This window comes from Metarhizium acridum (assembly GCF_019434415.1).
Source record: "Metarhizium acridum strain ARSEF 324 chromosome Unknown scaffold_29, whole genome shotgun sequence".
Classification (NCBI taxonomy): Eukaryota; Fungi; Ascomycota; class Sordariomycetes; order Hypocreales; family Clavicipitaceae; genus Metarhizium; species Metarhizium acridum.
In genome coordinates, this window is record NW_027094017.1 from 1,491,124 (window position 1) to 1,508,850 (window position 17,727).

At 50.8% G+C, this 17,727-nt stretch overlaps 5 protein-coding genes across 6 annotated transcripts; 2 read left to right on the forward strand and 3 right to left on the reverse strand.

Moving 5' to 3' along the window:
* Positions 1-6,649: 6,649 nt before the first annotated feature.
* On the forward strand, positions 6,650-6,970 carry J3458_004528 (uncharacterized protein; the record flags this gene model as incomplete). The annotated part of the gene is made up of 1 exon (XM_066118265.1): positions 6,650-6,970. One exon carries the CDS (start codon positions 6,650-6,652, stop codon positions 6,968-6,970), a length of 321 nt encoding a protein of 106 aa, XP_065976868.1.
* Positions 6,971-7,280: 310 nt separating this feature from the next.
* J3458_004530 (uncharacterized protein) lies at positions 7,281-11,278 on the reverse strand. The gene is made up of 4 exons (XM_007809281.2): positions 11,254-11,278; positions 11,058-11,187; positions 10,835-11,001; positions 7,281-10,775 (listed from the first exon to the last, which is right to left on the reverse strand). Exons 1-4 carry the CDS (start codon positions 11,271-11,273, stop codon positions 9,398-9,400), a joined length of 1,695 nt encoding a protein of 564 aa, XP_007807472.2. The 5' UTR covers positions 11,274-11,278; the 3' UTR covers positions 7,281-9,397.
* J3458_004529 (uncharacterized protein) lies at positions 7,591-8,145 on the forward strand (the record flags this gene model as incomplete). Its single annotated transcript, XM_066118266.1, has 1 exon — positions 7,591-8,145. The coding sequence occupies one exon, from the start codon at positions 7,591-7,593 to the stop codon at positions 8,143-8,145; it is 555 nt and encodes a 184-aa protein (XP_065976869.1).
* J3458_004531 (uncharacterized protein) lies at positions 11,093-11,928 on the reverse strand. Its single transcript, XM_066118267.1, has 2 exons — positions 11,714-11,928; positions 11,093-11,636 (listed from the first exon to the last, which is right to left on the reverse strand). Exons 1-2 carry the CDS (start codon positions 11,794-11,796, stop codon positions 11,330-11,332), a joined length of 390 nt encoding a protein of 129 aa, XP_065976870.1. The 5' UTR covers positions 11,797-11,928; the 3' UTR covers positions 11,093-11,329.
* A 1,970-nt stretch (positions 11,929-13,898) lies between these two features.
* Positions 13,899-16,753, reverse strand: GNA2_1 (G-Protein alpha subunit). Of its 2 annotated transcripts, XM_007809280.2 has the most exons (6): positions 16,042-16,753; positions 15,757-15,941; positions 15,479-15,636; positions 15,157-15,415; positions 14,127-15,067; positions 13,899-14,066 (listed from the first exon to the last, which is right to left on the reverse strand). In XM_007809280.2, the coding sequence occupies exons 1-5, from the start codon at positions 16,157-16,159 to the stop codon at positions 14,723-14,725; spliced, it is 1,065 nt and encodes a 354-aa protein (XP_007807471.1). In that variant the 5' UTR covers positions 16,160-16,753; the 3' UTR covers positions 13,899-14,066; positions 14,127-14,722. The 2 variants fall into 2 exon arrangements, with proteins under 2 accessions (XP_007807471.1, XP_065976871.1); XM_066118268.1 differs by lacking the exon at positions 16,042-16,753 and having other exon boundaries at positions 13,899-15,067; positions 15,757-16,024.
* Positions 16,754-17,727: the final 974 nt, after the last annotated feature.

The window sequence follows — 17,727 nt, forward strand, 5'->3', positions numbered from 1 at the left end:
TACGGGGCCCAGCCCATGGGCATCAGCTCATCGAACGACATCGCATTGAGCTTCGAAAACTATCGTCTTCAATGCATCATGCATACGGAGCACTCTGTGCCCCTCCAATGAATTTACACCGCCTCGGTGGCAGTGAAGGATGTTGATAATAGTGTTCAACAACTCAATGGGCCTGCCACGCAACAAGTGAGCTATTCTTCCACGAGGCTAAGGGCGATTTCGCTTTCCACGTATCTTACCCAGAACGGTTTCCGATACATGAGGGACAAAGTGTCGTGAGCTGTGTATCAAGTACTGGATCCCTTTCCACCGCCTCCTCCCAGAGGAAGACACACATTAGTTAATGTTGGGTCTGACCCATCATCATCCTTCAAATTGAGGGCGGTTTAAAATGCAAGAACTCTCCACTCGTCAGCCACGCCCTGTACTCCGTACTCGTGTGCTAACAAAAAGATGGCACAAAATCATTTACTGCATTACCCGAACGAAGCGTCGGCAAGTGGGGCTGGCAAGGGAGGTTTTCTAGTCCCACAATGGAGCACGAGGACTGTTGAAGTTTTTTCCACGGCGTTTGCAGCACGTCAAATGAGACCTAGGTTTGCTGGGGCGCGAGTCTGGAGCTCCAGCTTAATTTCCAACTTCCTTGCAGAGAACACAGAGCAGCGATGAATTCGATTATAAACTAGGCCGGAGCGACAATATAGATACCTCAGGTTCTACTTATCAAGGTAACTTGTTCTTAAAGAGCTCGTACAGTAAAGATTGTGTCCTCTTCAGCGGCCATCTTTCGATCAAGCGCCGCTCTTTGTGCTCCTTCGCCAGGAGAAGATACCATCAAACAAGAATCCATCAGAAGCTGGCTACGCCGTATGGATGGAGACTTCCGCATTTTCAACGTCCACTGTGGCTATGGCCATGTGAAACATTCGAGAAGAGCCGGGGTATAGCCAGCCCCAATACGACCAGAAGCAGACACCGAAATATGGGAGCGCGGGAAATTACACCTATCCCAGACGCCAAGGTTTGATGGAGACCCCCGAGTCGAGATACATAGCTGCACGATTTGGCACCTCTCTTCCTGGATTGGCAGCCATCTCCGCCAGTTGTACTCCGCAGGCAAATACGGTCCGTATTTTGGGGGCGTGAAGCCAGACGCAATACGGAGTACCACACCTTGGAGTCTTCCGGTACAGAGTAAGCTTCTGGAATCAAGCTGGTGTGCGGCCCGTATATGGGGTTGCGTTTGGGAGTGTACAAGAGTGATGTCACGCTGACGACGTAACACAAGTTTTGAAACCGTCCAGGTGAACGACGCCGTTGGGCAAGAGGCGTTACTCCGGACAGCACGTCACCATGCGAGCTCATGATAACTGTTGTTGATCGATTCAGGCGTATTCCACCATCATCCCAGACGACTGAAGATTTCCGTGCAACTGACAAGGGGTCAGGGGTGCTTTGCATTCATGCAGCAGCCACATGCTCGCATCTTGTTCTCAACTATTTCCGAGGATGAAACATTCGAGTTCCCACTCACTTGGACAGACCATGAAGCTATGTTTGTCCTGATGCAAAGTACCGCCTGACAAGAGCAATGTCTGCTGTTCTCTGACTACCTCCGTCTATATCAGTTGAATATCCAGCAAAGGTCAGATAGTCAGTGCCTACGGAGTAGAGCTCTGACTCTTGAGAAGCAAGGGGGCTCAGTGGAGTGAGTCCCCCCATTAATCCCCGCAAAAGAGATGTCGTCTGTTCTTGCTCAAAGCATACGGAGTACATATGAGTGTCAAGCCACGCAATTTGCGGGGCATGAAGTACGTACGGAGTATCGTGGGAGGAATGTTTCCGTCGGGGAGTATGAAACGTAAGTGTTATTACGCCCTCTCCAAATAATAGGTTCAACCTATGTCTCTTCTCCTATCCCTGTGGGTTCAATATTAGTGCGGTATTAATATGGTTATACAGTGGGAGGCAATAAGTATTTGACCACCACCCCGTACCAGGCTAGCTCCAATTAGGAATGTCCGTCCCTCTCTACAAAGAAGAACCCTAACCCTAAATCGGTCATATTTTTACTGTGGCGGTGCAGTACGTGAGGGTGGTCAAATACTTATGGTCTCAAACTGTAGCCGAGCATCCAGACATGATCTTGCGCGGTTTGGTGGCCCCAGGGAACCAGGGTACGTACTCAGTACTGGTTCTTTTCTTCAGACTATGGTGGAGACGCCAGATCGTGGCATCTCAAGAAGATCGGGCGGTAACTAGTATCCAATGTGTTGGGACCACATCAAATATCCATGCTGTGATGTCAGCATGGACAACAGAGTTGTGAGTCCCCACACGCTCTGTTGTTGCACGTTACTCCTTGTCCTCAACCAAGATCCTGGACAGGGCGTAACCAGTTGAGGAGAGGTTTCACCGCATGGCAGGCGTACAACTATGCTGCCGAAATGCGAGCCTCTGCTAGCGCCATGGCTTGTATCGAAACTGTCTGGGGGCTGGCAATCTGGCTTTCAATAGACAATGCGCCATGTCAGCCAAGCGCGCAGCCCAGCTGGAACAAAGAACTAGTGACTGGAGCCTGTGTGGTCCATTCATTTTGCGCCATGACAATCAGTTTGGGATCTGAATTCCAAAGCTTGGAGGCCGGTTACCAAAGTTGAAGGCCCACATCCATCCGTGTCTTTGGAAGTCCCGCGATTCCCCCTTACCGAACTAACCAATGGAATTTTGAGCAGAGTGCTCACCATCACAGGGTCGTATCTGGTGTCTCATACTACACAAGGGGCCGTTGCGTACGGGGACAGATTCAAACTCTCCAAAAAGCAGGCAGCAGAATTGATCATTTTGGATGGCTGGATCCAATATCAGATGCATGAGACAGAGGGTGGTGCAGCTCGTCTGTCTGCAAGCCTTACAAAGCGCTGTGTCGGGAGTTTTAGCTGCTAAGAAAGTCGGTGATTAGGGAGCAACGGGCTATTCGACATCTACGCACATAGTTCATGTGGTGGCTGATCTCTTTCCGCGGCGCGGCCTGTGCGTCAGACAAGATCCTTGTAGATCAACAGCAATTACCTTTCAGAGCCGCCCGAGTTGAGATCCTTCCTGCTGGAAGCTTCCGGCCAACCCCACAGAACTCGATATAAATGACGCGGGAAACAGGATTACATCCGACCATAATTCGACGACCCCCATGCTGTCACCAGGCTCGTCTGGAGGAAACTACAACCACTGCCGAACCTCGGTCCAGACCCTAACTTGTTAGCAGTTTACCCCAGGAGAAACGAGTCTAAAAAAGCAGATTGTCATGACCAACTCATTGCGTTTGGCCACTTCTTCGCAATGTCAGTGGCTTTGTCGCCGCCTTCCAGACGTCTGTCTGCCCCGACTGTTTTATTGCCCAACAAGTTATGCTGGGCAAATTCCTCTGGCTCCTGGACAATACCGTCGACGTATTCTATTGGGACTTTACAGCTGTCATGTTCGGGGACTATTCAGAACAGGGATTCCTTGTTGTGTGATTCTTCGCGGCCGTTTTCCGAAAGATGGAATTTTCGGATGAAGCATCTTCGATGGATATTGATCTGGTGCTCTCCGCGCCATACCCACACCAAGACGTCAAAACCTGCAGACGCGCGCCACTTGCCTAAAGGGTGGTGGGAAAGACCCTTACCCGGTCCATCGCTTATGTATGCTTGTTTAGGCCGATGCCCTCGCCGCATGGCCGGACGGCATGGCAACCAATCATTCTTGACTCAACTCACCAAGCAGCGTTGTTTCCCCTGCCTTGCCCGGGTGCCGCGTTGCTATCCTGCACCACATTTCGAAACGCCAAAGCAATCAATCGTGCTAATACGTACATATGTATGCACACTAGATTTCTAACCCACATCACCATCATGGAGGGCGTAGGATTAGCGGGAAACAAGAGTCAGGTACGCCGATACCGATGGGGCTGTAGGGTTACTTCGAAGGACGTCGAGCAGGTGGGCGGCTCCCGGGATGGTAAGGGTTACCAAAGATCGACCACGAGGGAAAGATCGCCTAGACCATGCTTAGCCTAGTCCCCTTGGTAGGGGTGTGCTGATAAACCTGGTCAATGGGTCGTCCCACCTTGGGCCAGTCGGTATGGAGCACGGAGTATATTCTACAACAAGACGCCCATGAGAATTGGGAGCCACTTCACTTGCATTTGATCTGAATGATGGTCACTGGCCGTCACGCTGATTCTATCCTATACATCATGGAGTGAGCGAGCAGCAGGTTGGCCGACAACCACCGGCGCCACGATCCGCGGGTACTGCAACCCCCCTGGTTCATCCCTATTGTAAGCGCTGTTCTGGAGTACTGAGATCTTGAACACAAATCTCTGCCGACCACTCGATACGAACATGGGGGGATGTGTAACAGCAATGCTCTCAGACTGCGCGACTCAAGCACCTCGGAGCCATAGTCCTGTCAAGGAGAGTTTAGGTTAGTTGCGTCGTCCAGAGTAGCGCACGCAGTTCAGAGTTGGAGGACACGAGATTCTGAATTGAATATTGTCAGTGGTCATAAGAGTCGAGCATTAACGTTAGTGATTTCCGAGTCCGCAGTTATTGGTCCAGTGTTGGTGAGTACTATCAGGTACTCGGGACCTTTGATTCTGTCGAGCACGCCCTTTTTCAGCACGCCTGGATTCCCTTGTCTCGTGGAGTTTTACTACTATGTACTTGGGATTATCCGAGATGGCAGTCAAATTGGGTGGGCGGAGGCAGATGACAGGTAGTACTCCGCCGACGACAGGAAGACGACAAGGCAGCGATAAATAAGTGGACTTCTAATAAAGGACTACGTATTCTAAAAGACGTTGATCGCGATCCGCCGGGGAAGTGTTCGACAGCGCAACAAAGCTGTGGCATTCGACCAGTCAACAGTGTGTGTGCCTCTTGGGGGCCGAGGGTTCACCGTCTGTCTGTCGTATCCCTGATCGCTTCCTCGATAAGCACGCAGCTGATCCAGCCCAGGCAGAGCAGGCTGGAGCCGGCAGCGTATCGCGGCTAAAATCTGTCACTCCTCATGCTTGGTAGGTGGTTGCGGCGCGACGTGACGTGGCGGCCCGATCCACCCCGTACCAACTTGGTGGCGCTTACACCTGGATACTGACTGGTACTGACTGTACGATGGAAGAAGGTGTTGGCTGTCTGGTTCTCTCCTGGGTCATGGGCAGATGGCGCCTAGAATACACCGTCACCGTCCCCTTGATGGGGAGGCTCGAGGTTGCGAAGGAGGTGTTTGAAGACACCGAAAGGGGCATGATGGGAGTTTTAAACGTCCAAACGGCCATGGCGGTGCGTAGTGCGCAGATTCCCGAGTTGCGAGAATTTGCAACACCACTCCGTGGCTCACCATTCCATCCTTTGGGGGGGGGAGGGCTTCCACGCCGATCATTGGTCTATTGTAGGCACTGCTGACGACACACCAAGCGATGCGATGGTACGGGGCATTCAGTACTACGAATACCCAAATGCCGGATTTCTTGCCAAGTGCTCCGGAGACGTTCCTCACATGGGTCACACTCGGCATTGTCCAAACCAACAGAACTAAGTCCTAGCCCGAACTCCGAAAATATATTAGGTGTTTCAGATCGGGATAGAGCGGAAAGAGGTTGGCCCTTTACAGAGAACTTTCATTAACAGCAGATGTGCCAAGATGTGTTAGATGCTCGGGAGCAGCATTGCCTTGGAATCGACAGGCATCTCAACTTTTGTTGGAGGAGTGGATGATCCCCGAATGCTGGCCGAAGAAACGTCGTTGTATGCGGCCTCGATTTTGCCCTACCTAATCTTTTTTTTTTTTCTCAAGGCAATTTTTGGTAGGCAAAAAGGGACATGGCCAAGATGATAAGTGCTGACCCCAAGCGTCTGGTAATAAATGACAATGTACAGAGTAGCTTGCAACAGCCTGTGCCAAATTACTGGGGAACTGTCAGGTTTCTCGACAGCCGCTGGAGAGGCGTCGGTTCCGGGGAGTGGCAGTAAGGATGCTCTCGGAAGCCATGGCGGTCTCATAAACTAACAACAGAGACAGAGTTCATGGGGCTGAAGGACCTTGGCCCCCCGTCCTCCCTCCCCTCCCTCCTATCAACGTTGTTGCTCCTCCTCCTAGCCCAGCCAGGGATGAGATGGCGGACGAGGCGGTCATGGCGCAGACGGCAACTACAATTGACGGACATTGAAGGCTTACTCAGTGCTCGGATGCCACGCTATATACTCTATACTCTACTCCGTACTACACTCTACTACGGTACAACCTACAGGCATGCGTACTCAATCCTGTGTTTGAGTACTACGCCGTTACACACGAGAGGGAAAAGGAAACCGAATCTGACAGCGCGGAGCTCGGGGACTGTCCGTGTGGAGGGGTGCGAGAGGGCGGACGACAGGGTACCCCGGGGCTTCAACAAGGCACTGTCCTCGACAAGGTGACGATTGGGTTTTTTTCCCATTTCACTCCGTACGGAGTGTCAGAAGGAAAAAGAGAGAACTTGGCAAACTGGGGTTCTGACGATCCTGTGACGGACCAGTTGTCGGGCAACAGTGACGAGCAATGTGGTTCCACGGAAGGCCATATCCTCGTCCCCCGCAAGACAGAATGACAGATCCGTGGCGCGATGCGAGACAAGCCAGGAAGGAGTAAAAAAGGGTTTCAATCAGATTACCACATTGCGGCGATTTTCTACTTGATCTCGTCGCCGCACCCAAGTTCTCATTGGCCATTTTCAAACTCGGCCGGCAACAGCAACTGTTGTCCCCAAAAGGCAACCAACCATGTCAGGTCTGCCCACTGGTCATCCAGGGGGTCACTCCGTACTTTGTCTCTGATATTCTCCATTCGCACGCAGCCGCCTTTTTTTGTCGGCATTTCTCTCGAGTTGCATTGCACACATCGTCTCCATGGCGAAGAATTGGATTGTGTAGCCTCGGCTATGTAGTCAAGTGTTCTGCAGCCCCCCTGAGTGTGATGGCCATTTCACGCTCGGCTAGTCATCTGGGCGCGCGGCAGACATTGTGCCATATGGAGGAATGAGGACCGAGTACGGAGTAGTAGTGACTCTGTATTGCTTGGATTGAGCAAGTGAAGAATGGCTGGCAGTTGAAACGAGATGCAGCGACTCTTTTTTCGTTGCTCTTCTTTTCTTTTCTTTTCTTTCTTTCTTTTCTTTTCTTTTCTTTCTTTTCTTTTCTTTCTTTTCTTTTCTTTTTTTTTTTTTTCCCTTTTGGTTTTTATGATTTGTTGTTGCTGCCGCTGCTGCAAACCTCCTTTGCCGAGTCAACCCGATAAGAAAGCACAGATGATCCAATTGCCTCCCCTTTGTGGGCAAACAACTGGGACAACGCTCATAAATGCACAAGGTGCTGCTGCATCACGCTCGAAATGGGGACGCTGGTAGATTTCGTTTATGCTCGTCCAAAAGCTTCTGGTTGGTCCTGTCTAACCCGCCGCCTCGACAGGTGCGTGACATTCCCTCAATGATGCAACACCACACCCACAAAATGTACAATACAGAGCACCGAGTATTACACGGAGCACGTTGAAGGCAACAAGTCACGTATGCCACACGGACAGCAGGACAGACACCGTCAAGGACGCTCCGTGGTTACCAGGCGCAAGACCCGTCACATTGATGCATCAGTAGCGATGCTGCCTGCACACAGAGCCGTTGGATCGCGGGATCTCAGGCACCGCCCAACCCTGACGGCATCCTGCACAGGGAGGGGTGGCTGCGAAGAAAAGCAAACCCTGGACAAACTCTCTTTTTCCAATCCATCGCATCGCATCGCATCGCATCACACTCCCATCCCTCCCCATCCCTCGTCACAACCTAGGCCCGGCCAGCTCAGCCCGGCCCCGAGGTCCAACATAATCGAACCATCAAAGGCTGACCGCAGTTACTCCGTAATTACGACCTCCATTGCGCATGGCTCAAAGACAGAAATATCCTGCCAGAAACGGAAAAAGAAAAGAGACTCTGTCGCCCATCTTGCCTCTTTCTATCCGTCCGCCATGTGGCGCACCCTTTTCCCCCTTTTCTCCATCTCGTTCATGCCCACACCCCTTCCCAAGTCCCCTTGTCTATCTCATTTTCCAAACGCACTCCAGCATTGACGTATGTATTGTATCTATGGTACGGTTATTTCGGGCTTCCAAATGGTCAATCGCCGTTCCGAGGAAAACGCACTTCACCTCCATCAGCGCCCCCCTCAATGCATGCCGTCATCACATCTTGCAAAAATCCACATGTTCATCCTCCTTTCTGTGCATAGTCTCCGTTCCGTTCCGCCTCCATGCCGTTGGTCCGACCGTATCTCGTACAATACCCATTTCCTTTTTTTTTTTTTTTTTTTTTTTTTCCATTCAACAGCAGACCGCACACGTAGCCTCGCGTCACGCCGGTGCCAATATATGGCGTCACCTCGTCTGCGGCCACTTTTTCTATCACTATTCATGCGCATACTCGCCGGGCATTACCTACCTGATCGGAGCTTGCCCAGATCTACGCCATTTGTCAGATTACGATGCGCTGCAGCAACCCATAAAGCATGGTAGCCGATATCAAACCGGACTACTCCGCCAGTCCGGAGCAAGCCTCGTAGTACATACATACATGCCCAGAGAAGAGACCCCCTCCCCTCCCCTTGGCGGCCCCTGCTCATATTGCATGTTCTTTTTGCTTGACTCTTAGTTTTATATAGGGGTGGCCTTGGGTAGTAGCCTTATGGCTAGCGTACCACTCTTTGCTCGTATGTACATCGTGCGCATGAATCTCTTATTCATGCCATCTTCATGCTTGAAACAAAACATGCCGGGATGCACAAGGGAAAAAAAAACCAAAGTCACATGGTTTCCTCGTGGGTACCGAAGATCAACCCTTCATTACACGCGGCATGTACCGTTCCGCAGCACACCCGCCTGCCGTTCAAGAAGGGAAGATAAATTGGACAGCCGAGATTTGGCTTTTGCCAAGCGGTTCTGGAATCGGTCGGCCTGCGGGATGCATCCCGTACGCGAACCAACGCATGGTTTGATTCAAGTGACCTGTCACTTGGGCGTGTGAAGAAGGATGGATGTGCTGATGAGCTGGCAAAATTCATGCGACCGTGATGCACTTGCCAATGCTAGCTAGCATGCAACACCAAGGACAAATTGGCGCATAAGTGCCATGACAGATGTATCGTGGCTTCTCATGTGCTGGTGTTGCATAGACGAATCGAACTCGTCGACATCCTGGCACAGGCCACCAGAGTGGCCTTTTTCTTTTCCCGTGCGTTTGGGAAGCTCCGCCTCTCAAGCCAAATGTGAAGAGGAAGAAAGGAAAAATCCGGTCAATGCCATGCTACCATGTGTATGTACTCGACACCTAATCAATAGTCAGAATGCCCCTCAAAGGAACATCTCGACTGCTCGTTCCTACATATATATTATACTCCCCCCTCTGCAACCACCATTTCTGAGCTGTCGTGTTCCACACACTCAAATCGCGTCTTGTCAACGGAAACTCGACCGGAACTGTTGTACCGGGTGCCAAGAACCGTTTTTCAAATCCCCGGAGTTGCTTGGCTGGCCCACCCGGGATTCCAACGTACAACTGCGGCACCTCTGCGCCAGGCATGTTTCCTGTGTTGGTCACGTCGACCGTCACCGTAGCGATGTTATCAAACAGATCTGCCCGGCCGCCGGGAATAACCGCACCCTCTGCCCATTCACCCGAGTTACCGCCATTGACGTGTTGTACGACAAGATTCGCGAGGCCGAAGGTCGTGTAGCTCAGACCAAAACCAAACTCGTATCGAGGAGTGATATTATGCATTTCAAAGTACTTGTAGTCAAGATACACGCCCTCTGTGAAGTTGGACTGTGGGAACTTCTGGAACTTGCCGGCGGGTTCGTCGGGGCTGAGCAAATGACCATAATCTGATTCCTTTTTGGCCACGGTATAACTGAGCTTGCCTGAAAACCCGGCTTCTCCGTAGAGTAACTTGACGAGGCTGGTTCCACTGTCTCGGCCCGGTAAATGAGCAAAAATGATTGCTGTTACGTTGGGATGGTTGACAAAGCTCTCGACGATCCTTGGCCCGGCATTGTGAAGCACCACAACGGTCTTATTGCATTGATCAGCGACTGTTTTGACGATTGAGTCAGTAAAATTGTCGTAAAGACCGGGACGATCGTACCCCTCCGACGCCCATGCATTTCCAAATACGATGCATGTGTCTGTGCTGGGAACGACCGCAGGCTCTGGCATTCCAAAGTCGTGGAATATAGCGGTGTCGTCTTGAGCCGCTCTCGTCGAAAGGGCGTCATATGGTGCAACAAAAACAGCAGGAGTTCCCGCACCGGATCCTCCTCCGCCCATAATAGTGCCGTTGACAGCAATATTGGGATATCTGGTTTGCTGCCCGCCGAGCAGACTTGACAGGACGTCGCTAAGACTGACGGATGTCAATCCAAATCGCCACAAATTGATCAGAAGGTCACCAGGACCGGGAGAGAGAGAATCAGCAGATCTTGCTGAATATCCAAATAGCGAGAGCATTCGAGGGGACCTCAAGGGAAGCGTATTCTTGGTATTCTTGACGAGGACATGTCCCTCAATGGCTCCATCTAGAAGCACAGGCCCATCTTTGTGGTCGCGGCCTTCGATAGCCTCGTGTGGCTGTCGAACATCCAGAGGCATACCAATGCCTGGCTTGTCGAATATGGCGTCCTGACCAAACTGGTACCACGTGGTTAAGATCCTAATTATGCAATCGGTAAGTTGTTAATCAACCAAGGCCTTGGATAAACAGGAAGGTACCTCGTTGCCATGTCGGTGACTCGAGACTCTGGGACAGAGCCGTTCTTGACAGCTTTCACAAGATGATCTCCCCAAAAGCCGTCTCCGCTTGGCATAGCCATGTCCATTCCTGCCAGAGCCGTAGCAACCCCAGCGTGTTGAGCACCCCAATCTGACATGACGAAACCCTGTATAATTCTCAGTGTCATGTCGTAAACACATATATTGATCCGAGTCTACTCACCTGGAAACCGAGCTCTGTCTTGAGAAGACCATTGAGGGTTTTGCTGTTGGCGCAGCCATATGAGTTGTTGATTCGCTGGTATGAGCAAATAACGTTGCCTGCGCCAGCTCTTACGCCGTCTTGGAATGGCCTTGTCTAAGGATTGAGTGACATGATACCAGTTTCATGGGTTTGGACTATACCAATGAATACATACCAGAGGTAGACTTCATGCATGGTTTTGTCATCGACATTGGATGATACAGCTTCAACTGCCCCGCTGGGATTTCTGTTCAGCTCTTGTTCGTTGGCAATGTAATGCTAGCGATTTGATCAGTAACAAAACCCTTTTGATTTTCAAAGTCTTCATTCTGTACTTTGAGACTAGTCTGAACGCCTTGGCTCTGAACGCCTTGGATAGTCTGGGCCACCAAAGAGCCAGACAGATACGGTTCAACTGAGAATCCTTCCCAGTTCCTCCCGCCTCGAACAATTCTCCAAGCTGGCCCAACCACCGGACCTAGAAGAACGTTGACGCCTTTCCTTCTGAACTCACCGCCCATGGCAGCACCCCGTCTTCGTGCGAGGTCTTTATTCCAACTACAAGAATAGCTGTCAGCATAGTTTAAAGCTTGCGGGGGTCCTCTTTCCAAAATGAAGGCATCTGGGGTGCGCACCTCGTTCCAACATGAATACCGGCAGGATAAGCATTGACAAAATCGGTATTTCGAAGACCGTTGCCAGCGTCGCTGACACACATTCCGGGAAAGTTTAGCCGTTTGTTGGGATAGATGCTGCCGGAACAGCCCGTTCGTAAATCGACGCCTCCAGTAACATTTACCTGATGTAACAACTTAATCAGCAACGCTGTATTTCGTCACCAAGGGACAAGAGTGATTTACACCTTTTCTTCCAAAGTCATTTGAGAAACCAGTGCCTTGGCCTTTTGATAAGCGGCTGCCCATTGCGAGCCGCCAGTCATTTCCGCTATTCCATATTACATCCATTAGCCTGGTTCACGAATTCTTCCAATGTTACAAGACTCCGAGCCCTTTCCCAAGAAGAACTCACGGGATTGATATATAGGCGGCGATTGGCCGTAGAAATAGGTATCGTTTGTAATTACGTCGTTTCCAGTAATCGCAGAAGCTGCCACAGCACTTGGCGAGCCGCTCTGCCATGCTGCCAGTCCAGCAAGGCCCGAAAGTACAACTCGCTGTGTTGTGACCATGGTGCTCAATAGAATGAGAGCGAACAATGAGCCGCCCCTCCAGCCAGATATATATGTATGCTCCAACCCAGTACAGTAGACCAAACCAAAGCGAGAAATGCAATCCTCGGAAGGACGAGGGGAAATGTCGTTTGGCAAGTCCAAATTACCTGACGGAAAATAAACAGACGCATGGGACAAGACAAAGCTCTTTATAAGCTTGTCCATCAAACACTAGCCTAAGACACCACACCCGGCACCCAATCAACCAACCCTTCTCACCTCAAGAGTATAGGCAGCCAGAACAGTAACACTCGCCTGTTATCATCCAAGCAGTGGAGACGAAAACAATGAACCAGTTGTTGAGTCGGAAAGCAAAATGCATGTCTTGTCGGCCCGGTCATGTCAACAGCTTTTACGTCAACGATGTGACGTGGTAGGCAACCAAACCCGGCGTCAAGGCGGCGAGCGCTGTCCTAAACCAGAAGACTCGACAGCGTGTCACCAGATGATAGCGCGGGGAAACGCAGGGTAGCTGCACGATCCCACGCAAACTCCACTTGGCTGGAGCGGGGGATCGGATCGGGCGTTTTTCGATGTGGGTTGTGAAGCCTAGCTTAGCGCTAGGCCCGAGAATATTGATGAGCTCTGCAAGGACTGTTGACGAGTGATGAACAGGTAAAACAATGCCTTGTCTGAGAGTATTTGACCCTGGTTAAGAAATGCCAGAACCCGGTCGTAGTAAATTAGAAGCAAAAAGATGCAACACGGAGCAACCAAGCAAGGGAAGGAAGGGCAATCTACGATCTCCTCTAAACATCGTATTCGGAGGAAGCACGACCCTTCCCAGGAGAGCGCCTGCCTACCTAGGTGGCTACACAGCGCCTTCCCTAATCTTGCCCACGATTGCCCAATGGGCCTTCCTCGTGGCAGCGATCGACGACAGACAACTGAATAGTGTCCTGGGCCTGGAGAGTTCCCCGCCGAGCGAAGCCAATCCGAGTGAATACTCCTTACGCCAACCGAACTTGGCTGCATGACGCGGTAGAACATTGAGACGCTGTAGGTTAGATTCTAAACGGAATTGGTGACGCAGACCGCTAGTATGCTTGTAAACCCTTTTATTCTGTTGTATTCACTCTGGTACTGGGTGGCTCGACACCAACAGGTTGGGAGGGGGAAAGTGGGCGGCCGTCTTTAAACTCGATGGTTACAACTCGTACTCTGTCGGAACACAACTTGTCCTTGGAGAAAGTGGCCACAGCGGCAGCTGGATCAACGGATGCCTGCACAAGACAAATACCGCAAGGGAAATGTAGCCAAGCCCGTCTTTTCCATCCCAATTCGCCGTCGAGTTCACGGGCAGTCCGCCCTGTTCGGAAGCTAGTTCAACAGCCGAACGTACGTCGGGAGCGAACACTACTCTCCAATCCTAAAGTGGCAGTCTTTTACGACAGACAGGGCATTCGGGGTCATGTTTGATTGAAAAACTACCCCGAGGATTATGCGGACGATATGCGAGAAACGGTTGGGACTAGGGGAATCTGGTACAAGATGAGAATCATGGAGCTGAACCGACGCACAGATCAACAAGTGGTCTTCACTGCTGCTACCTTTTTTCTTTTTTTCTTTTCTTTTCTCTTTTTTTTCTTGGACATGGGAAGTCGAGTCCGTGACTGTCAATCTCATTACATTCCCGTCCAATCCTTTACCACAATCGTATCACATCCCCCCGTTGACTGTTATGGTATACCCTCCCATGACCCGCTGAAATTTCCTGGCCACCAACAAACACCCGAGCATAACAAAACAACAGGCATCTGGGTATCAATGAGTCAGGCCTCCGCTCGTTTTTGGCGCGGAACCCTTGTTTCGCCTACCATGTCCTTTTCCGCGGGTTGTGACAGCGCACTCTGCCGGTGCGCAATACTGCCCCTGTGCTTCGTCAAATGGCTAGAACAGGCAGACAAGTACAATGTTACCCGTGTCCCGGTGGTGCCCTGGTTGCCCTGGTTATTGATCGTACTCGTTGTGACCGTTCCGAAGCTGCCAGAATCGACAGACCGACAAGTCTGTTTGCTTGGTTATTCGAGACGATTCCTCACTGTCTTGCTGCTCGGCCCGCGACCCCCAATAATGCAAATTATCAAAAGAAATAAGTGTCCAATAGTACCGGCCGTGATCCATATATTCATACAAACTTGGGGAAAAGTAGAGACGGAGAAAATGAATTTTGCCACCGTCATTGTTTGTTGATCGTTTCAAAGTAACTATTATGCCGTCGCCCAACTAGTTAGGAAGGGTCGAATTTTCTAGAGATTTGCCAACCTCAAGGACGTTCGTTCGGGAAAAGTGAACCTCTTTTTTTTCTAATAAAAAGAGCAAGTGGTCGGACGAGTCTGGATTTGGACCTAAATTGGTAAGAAAATGAAGTCATGTAAATGATCGTTGGGATAAAGGGTTGGCGCCGTCATTGTCACAATATCAATTGCTTCAGATTACGTTGAATAATCATGTCTTGCACGGAGCCCATGGTAATCTTGAGCAAATTGGTGTCGGTGGCATTGGTGAAATGGCCATAGATTTCCTTCTCAGGGTTTCGACTGAGAGCTCGGAACTTATCCAAAAAGTATTTGCTCGCGGCCTTGTAGTCATCTTCAGGGCCGTGGTAGTCGGTAAATCCATGCTTGCTAATGGGGCTCTTTGGTAACTTTTCTCTGAACAAATCCATCTTGTTCAGGAAGAGTATCATGGCTGACTTGGTGAACCAGTGGGAGTTGGCAATAGATTCCCATAGCATCAATGCTTCGTTCATTTGATTCTGTGAGTCTGGTTAGTATACAACAACCTGTAGTGAAACAATCCTGCAGTTTCAGAAGGAGCGGGAGAGGATGAAAGAATCTGCCGTACACCGTCCTTGTCTTCTACTAGACACTGGTCGTAGCCACTAATGGCGACCAAGAAAAGCAGGCAATGGACATTCTCGAAGCAATGAATCCATTTCTTCCGCTCTGATCGCTGACCACCGACGTCAAACATTCGGTACGTTAATTGGCCCAGATCAAAGACACTTTCAGTAATGCCCGTGGTTCTGAGTCGTGAGCGAAGAAGATCCTGGTCGTTTGGTACGTATCCGTCGCCCCATATTCGATCCATATCATCGATAAAACTGGTTCATCATGTCAGCGATGCCACTTCGTTATGGTCGTCAGTCGAGTCAATAGCAACGTACTAGGCTAAGTTGTCGTGCAGCGCATATTCGTTGCCTTTGGCAATCGCCTTTTTGACTCCACTGTCCTTCCATAGGGCCTTGATGGGTCCCAAATAATCTTGTGGAAGCTTGTCCTCTGGACTGATTTCATGTTCTACAAGAATATGAGCCATGTGTTTCTGTCAAACCCATGTTAGCTGCCAGCGCAAGAGACTTGACACATCCAACTACCCCTTCTCTTTTTGGCCGGATCGCCGATGACAGTCGCGCGGAGCAGGATCTGATAAACAATCGCATACCTCATTGTCCGGGTTGTCAAAGTGATAATTCAACTCGGTCATGGCTTCAAATATTGTCCGGAAAGACTGAATGATGTTGCTGAAGACGACGGGTTTCCACTCCAAGCGTTCATTCTTGTTGAAACCTTGCGAGTATATGAGCTTCATCTGCTTCAAGATGGTGGATTTCCCAGACTCTCCGGCGCCTACAAATTCCACACTATTAGCACAAGAGTCTCGGCGACACGGCAAGGTTTGTTGCACGACCAAGTATGGGATTGGATGCCAGAGACCATCGGTGCTTACCTAGAAGTAGCAGCTTGACTTCTTTCTGCATGCGCTTCTCGTCTTGGCGGATCATGCGGTCGAGTTCGCGTGAGCGAGCCGCCTCGCCATTGTTCTTATCCCGCCCCCCAAAACACATGATAAATGAGAATGGGTGAATGCAAATTGGGAAATTGCACGACAGCGGGAGGGAATAGAGACTTTGATTTTGAGCGACAATCGCGGAAAGAAAACGATCGGGAGCTTGTAGGGAGATAGGGGAGCTGCCTGCGAGCTGTTGGTGGTGGGGGCAGGAACTTCAACACTTGGGCACGCAGTTGGCAATGAAGTTCAAACCAACAGGTCCGCCGGCCGGGGTGCAGAGTACAGTCCAGACGTTATACGGCGACGAATCCGGGACCTTTCCCCCCCTCGTCTCTTGAATTGAAGAGTATTCGTCACACCAGCACGTACATTCGACGGCGGCAAGAAAGTTGCGCAGAGGAGGTTATAACGGCCACGCACGGCGGATGAGGAGGGAATGCCACAAAGTTAGACTGCCCCAAGAGATCCCAAGGGAGCTAGCCCAGCCGTTTAGAGAAGGGACCAAATGAGACAGCGACAGCACGAACCCTTGACCTGGTGGCTGATGGCTAACGGTCGCGAGAATAGCCTGGTCAACAGGTCAGAGAAGAGAAAAAAAGACGACGGGAAGCAGACGAAAAAGAAACAATTATTGCCCTCCCCAGAAAACTCCGCAAGGGCAGGGAACGCGGTAGAGGCTGCTTCTGGGATTATTATTTTTTTTTCTTCTATAGCATGTCTCGTCCTTTCTTTGGTGCTGCACCCATGGAGTACTAGCAAGGGTAGCAGTAGTAGTCTAAGCAGGCAACGTACATGGGACAGAACATGGGATAGAACATGGGACAGAAGAACATGGAGACATGGATGGTTACAGGGGTGGGTTTGAAGGACCATGGATGAGTGGACTCTACGAGGCTTACGGCACATGTACGGAGTACTCTGCACACAGTTTATGACATGCCTGTGCATCTTACCAAGTAATGGTGTTGATGGGGTGCCAGCGAGCGGCACGGTCTGATGGTGGTTACAGCTGCTTGACGCTGACTGAGCAAAGAGTGTGGAATGTTCCGTAGCGCAAGGTTCCCGACGCCCGACATATGCGTGTTCCTTCTCATGCTCCATGTGCTTATTGTGCAATACTTCATGGAACCTAAATCAGGCTCCAGGACTAGGTACTTAGTATGCATCTTGCGGCAAGGCAGCCTTTAGGGGGATGGGTGAGAGCCAGAGTCTTGAGGGGTAGAGTGACATTTGATGGCTTTGCTTATCGACGCCTTCTTACTGGTGAGGCACCCATTTGTTCGTCGGGCCGGCTTAAAAGATCCGAATAAAAAGGCAACTTGGTGGAGCATTGAACAACTGATGATGACCGTTTTCGGTCGTGGTCTGTCCCCACGGTGAGCCTCGAGATCTTGTTCTAGGTGCCGGGAACATTGACGAAGCTGTTAAGCTCCGTGGTGGCTGCGACGAACGAACCACCACATCCTGAGCAGCAGTTCTGTGTGCGCGCTTGAAGTACGGAGTACCAGCACAGCACAGAGATGGGATGATGGCACACCGAAACCCGCCACATTGTCAGCAGTATCTCGGTGGAGTCGACCCCGGCTCATGCTCCTCGAATGCGAATTACGGTACGGAGTAGTA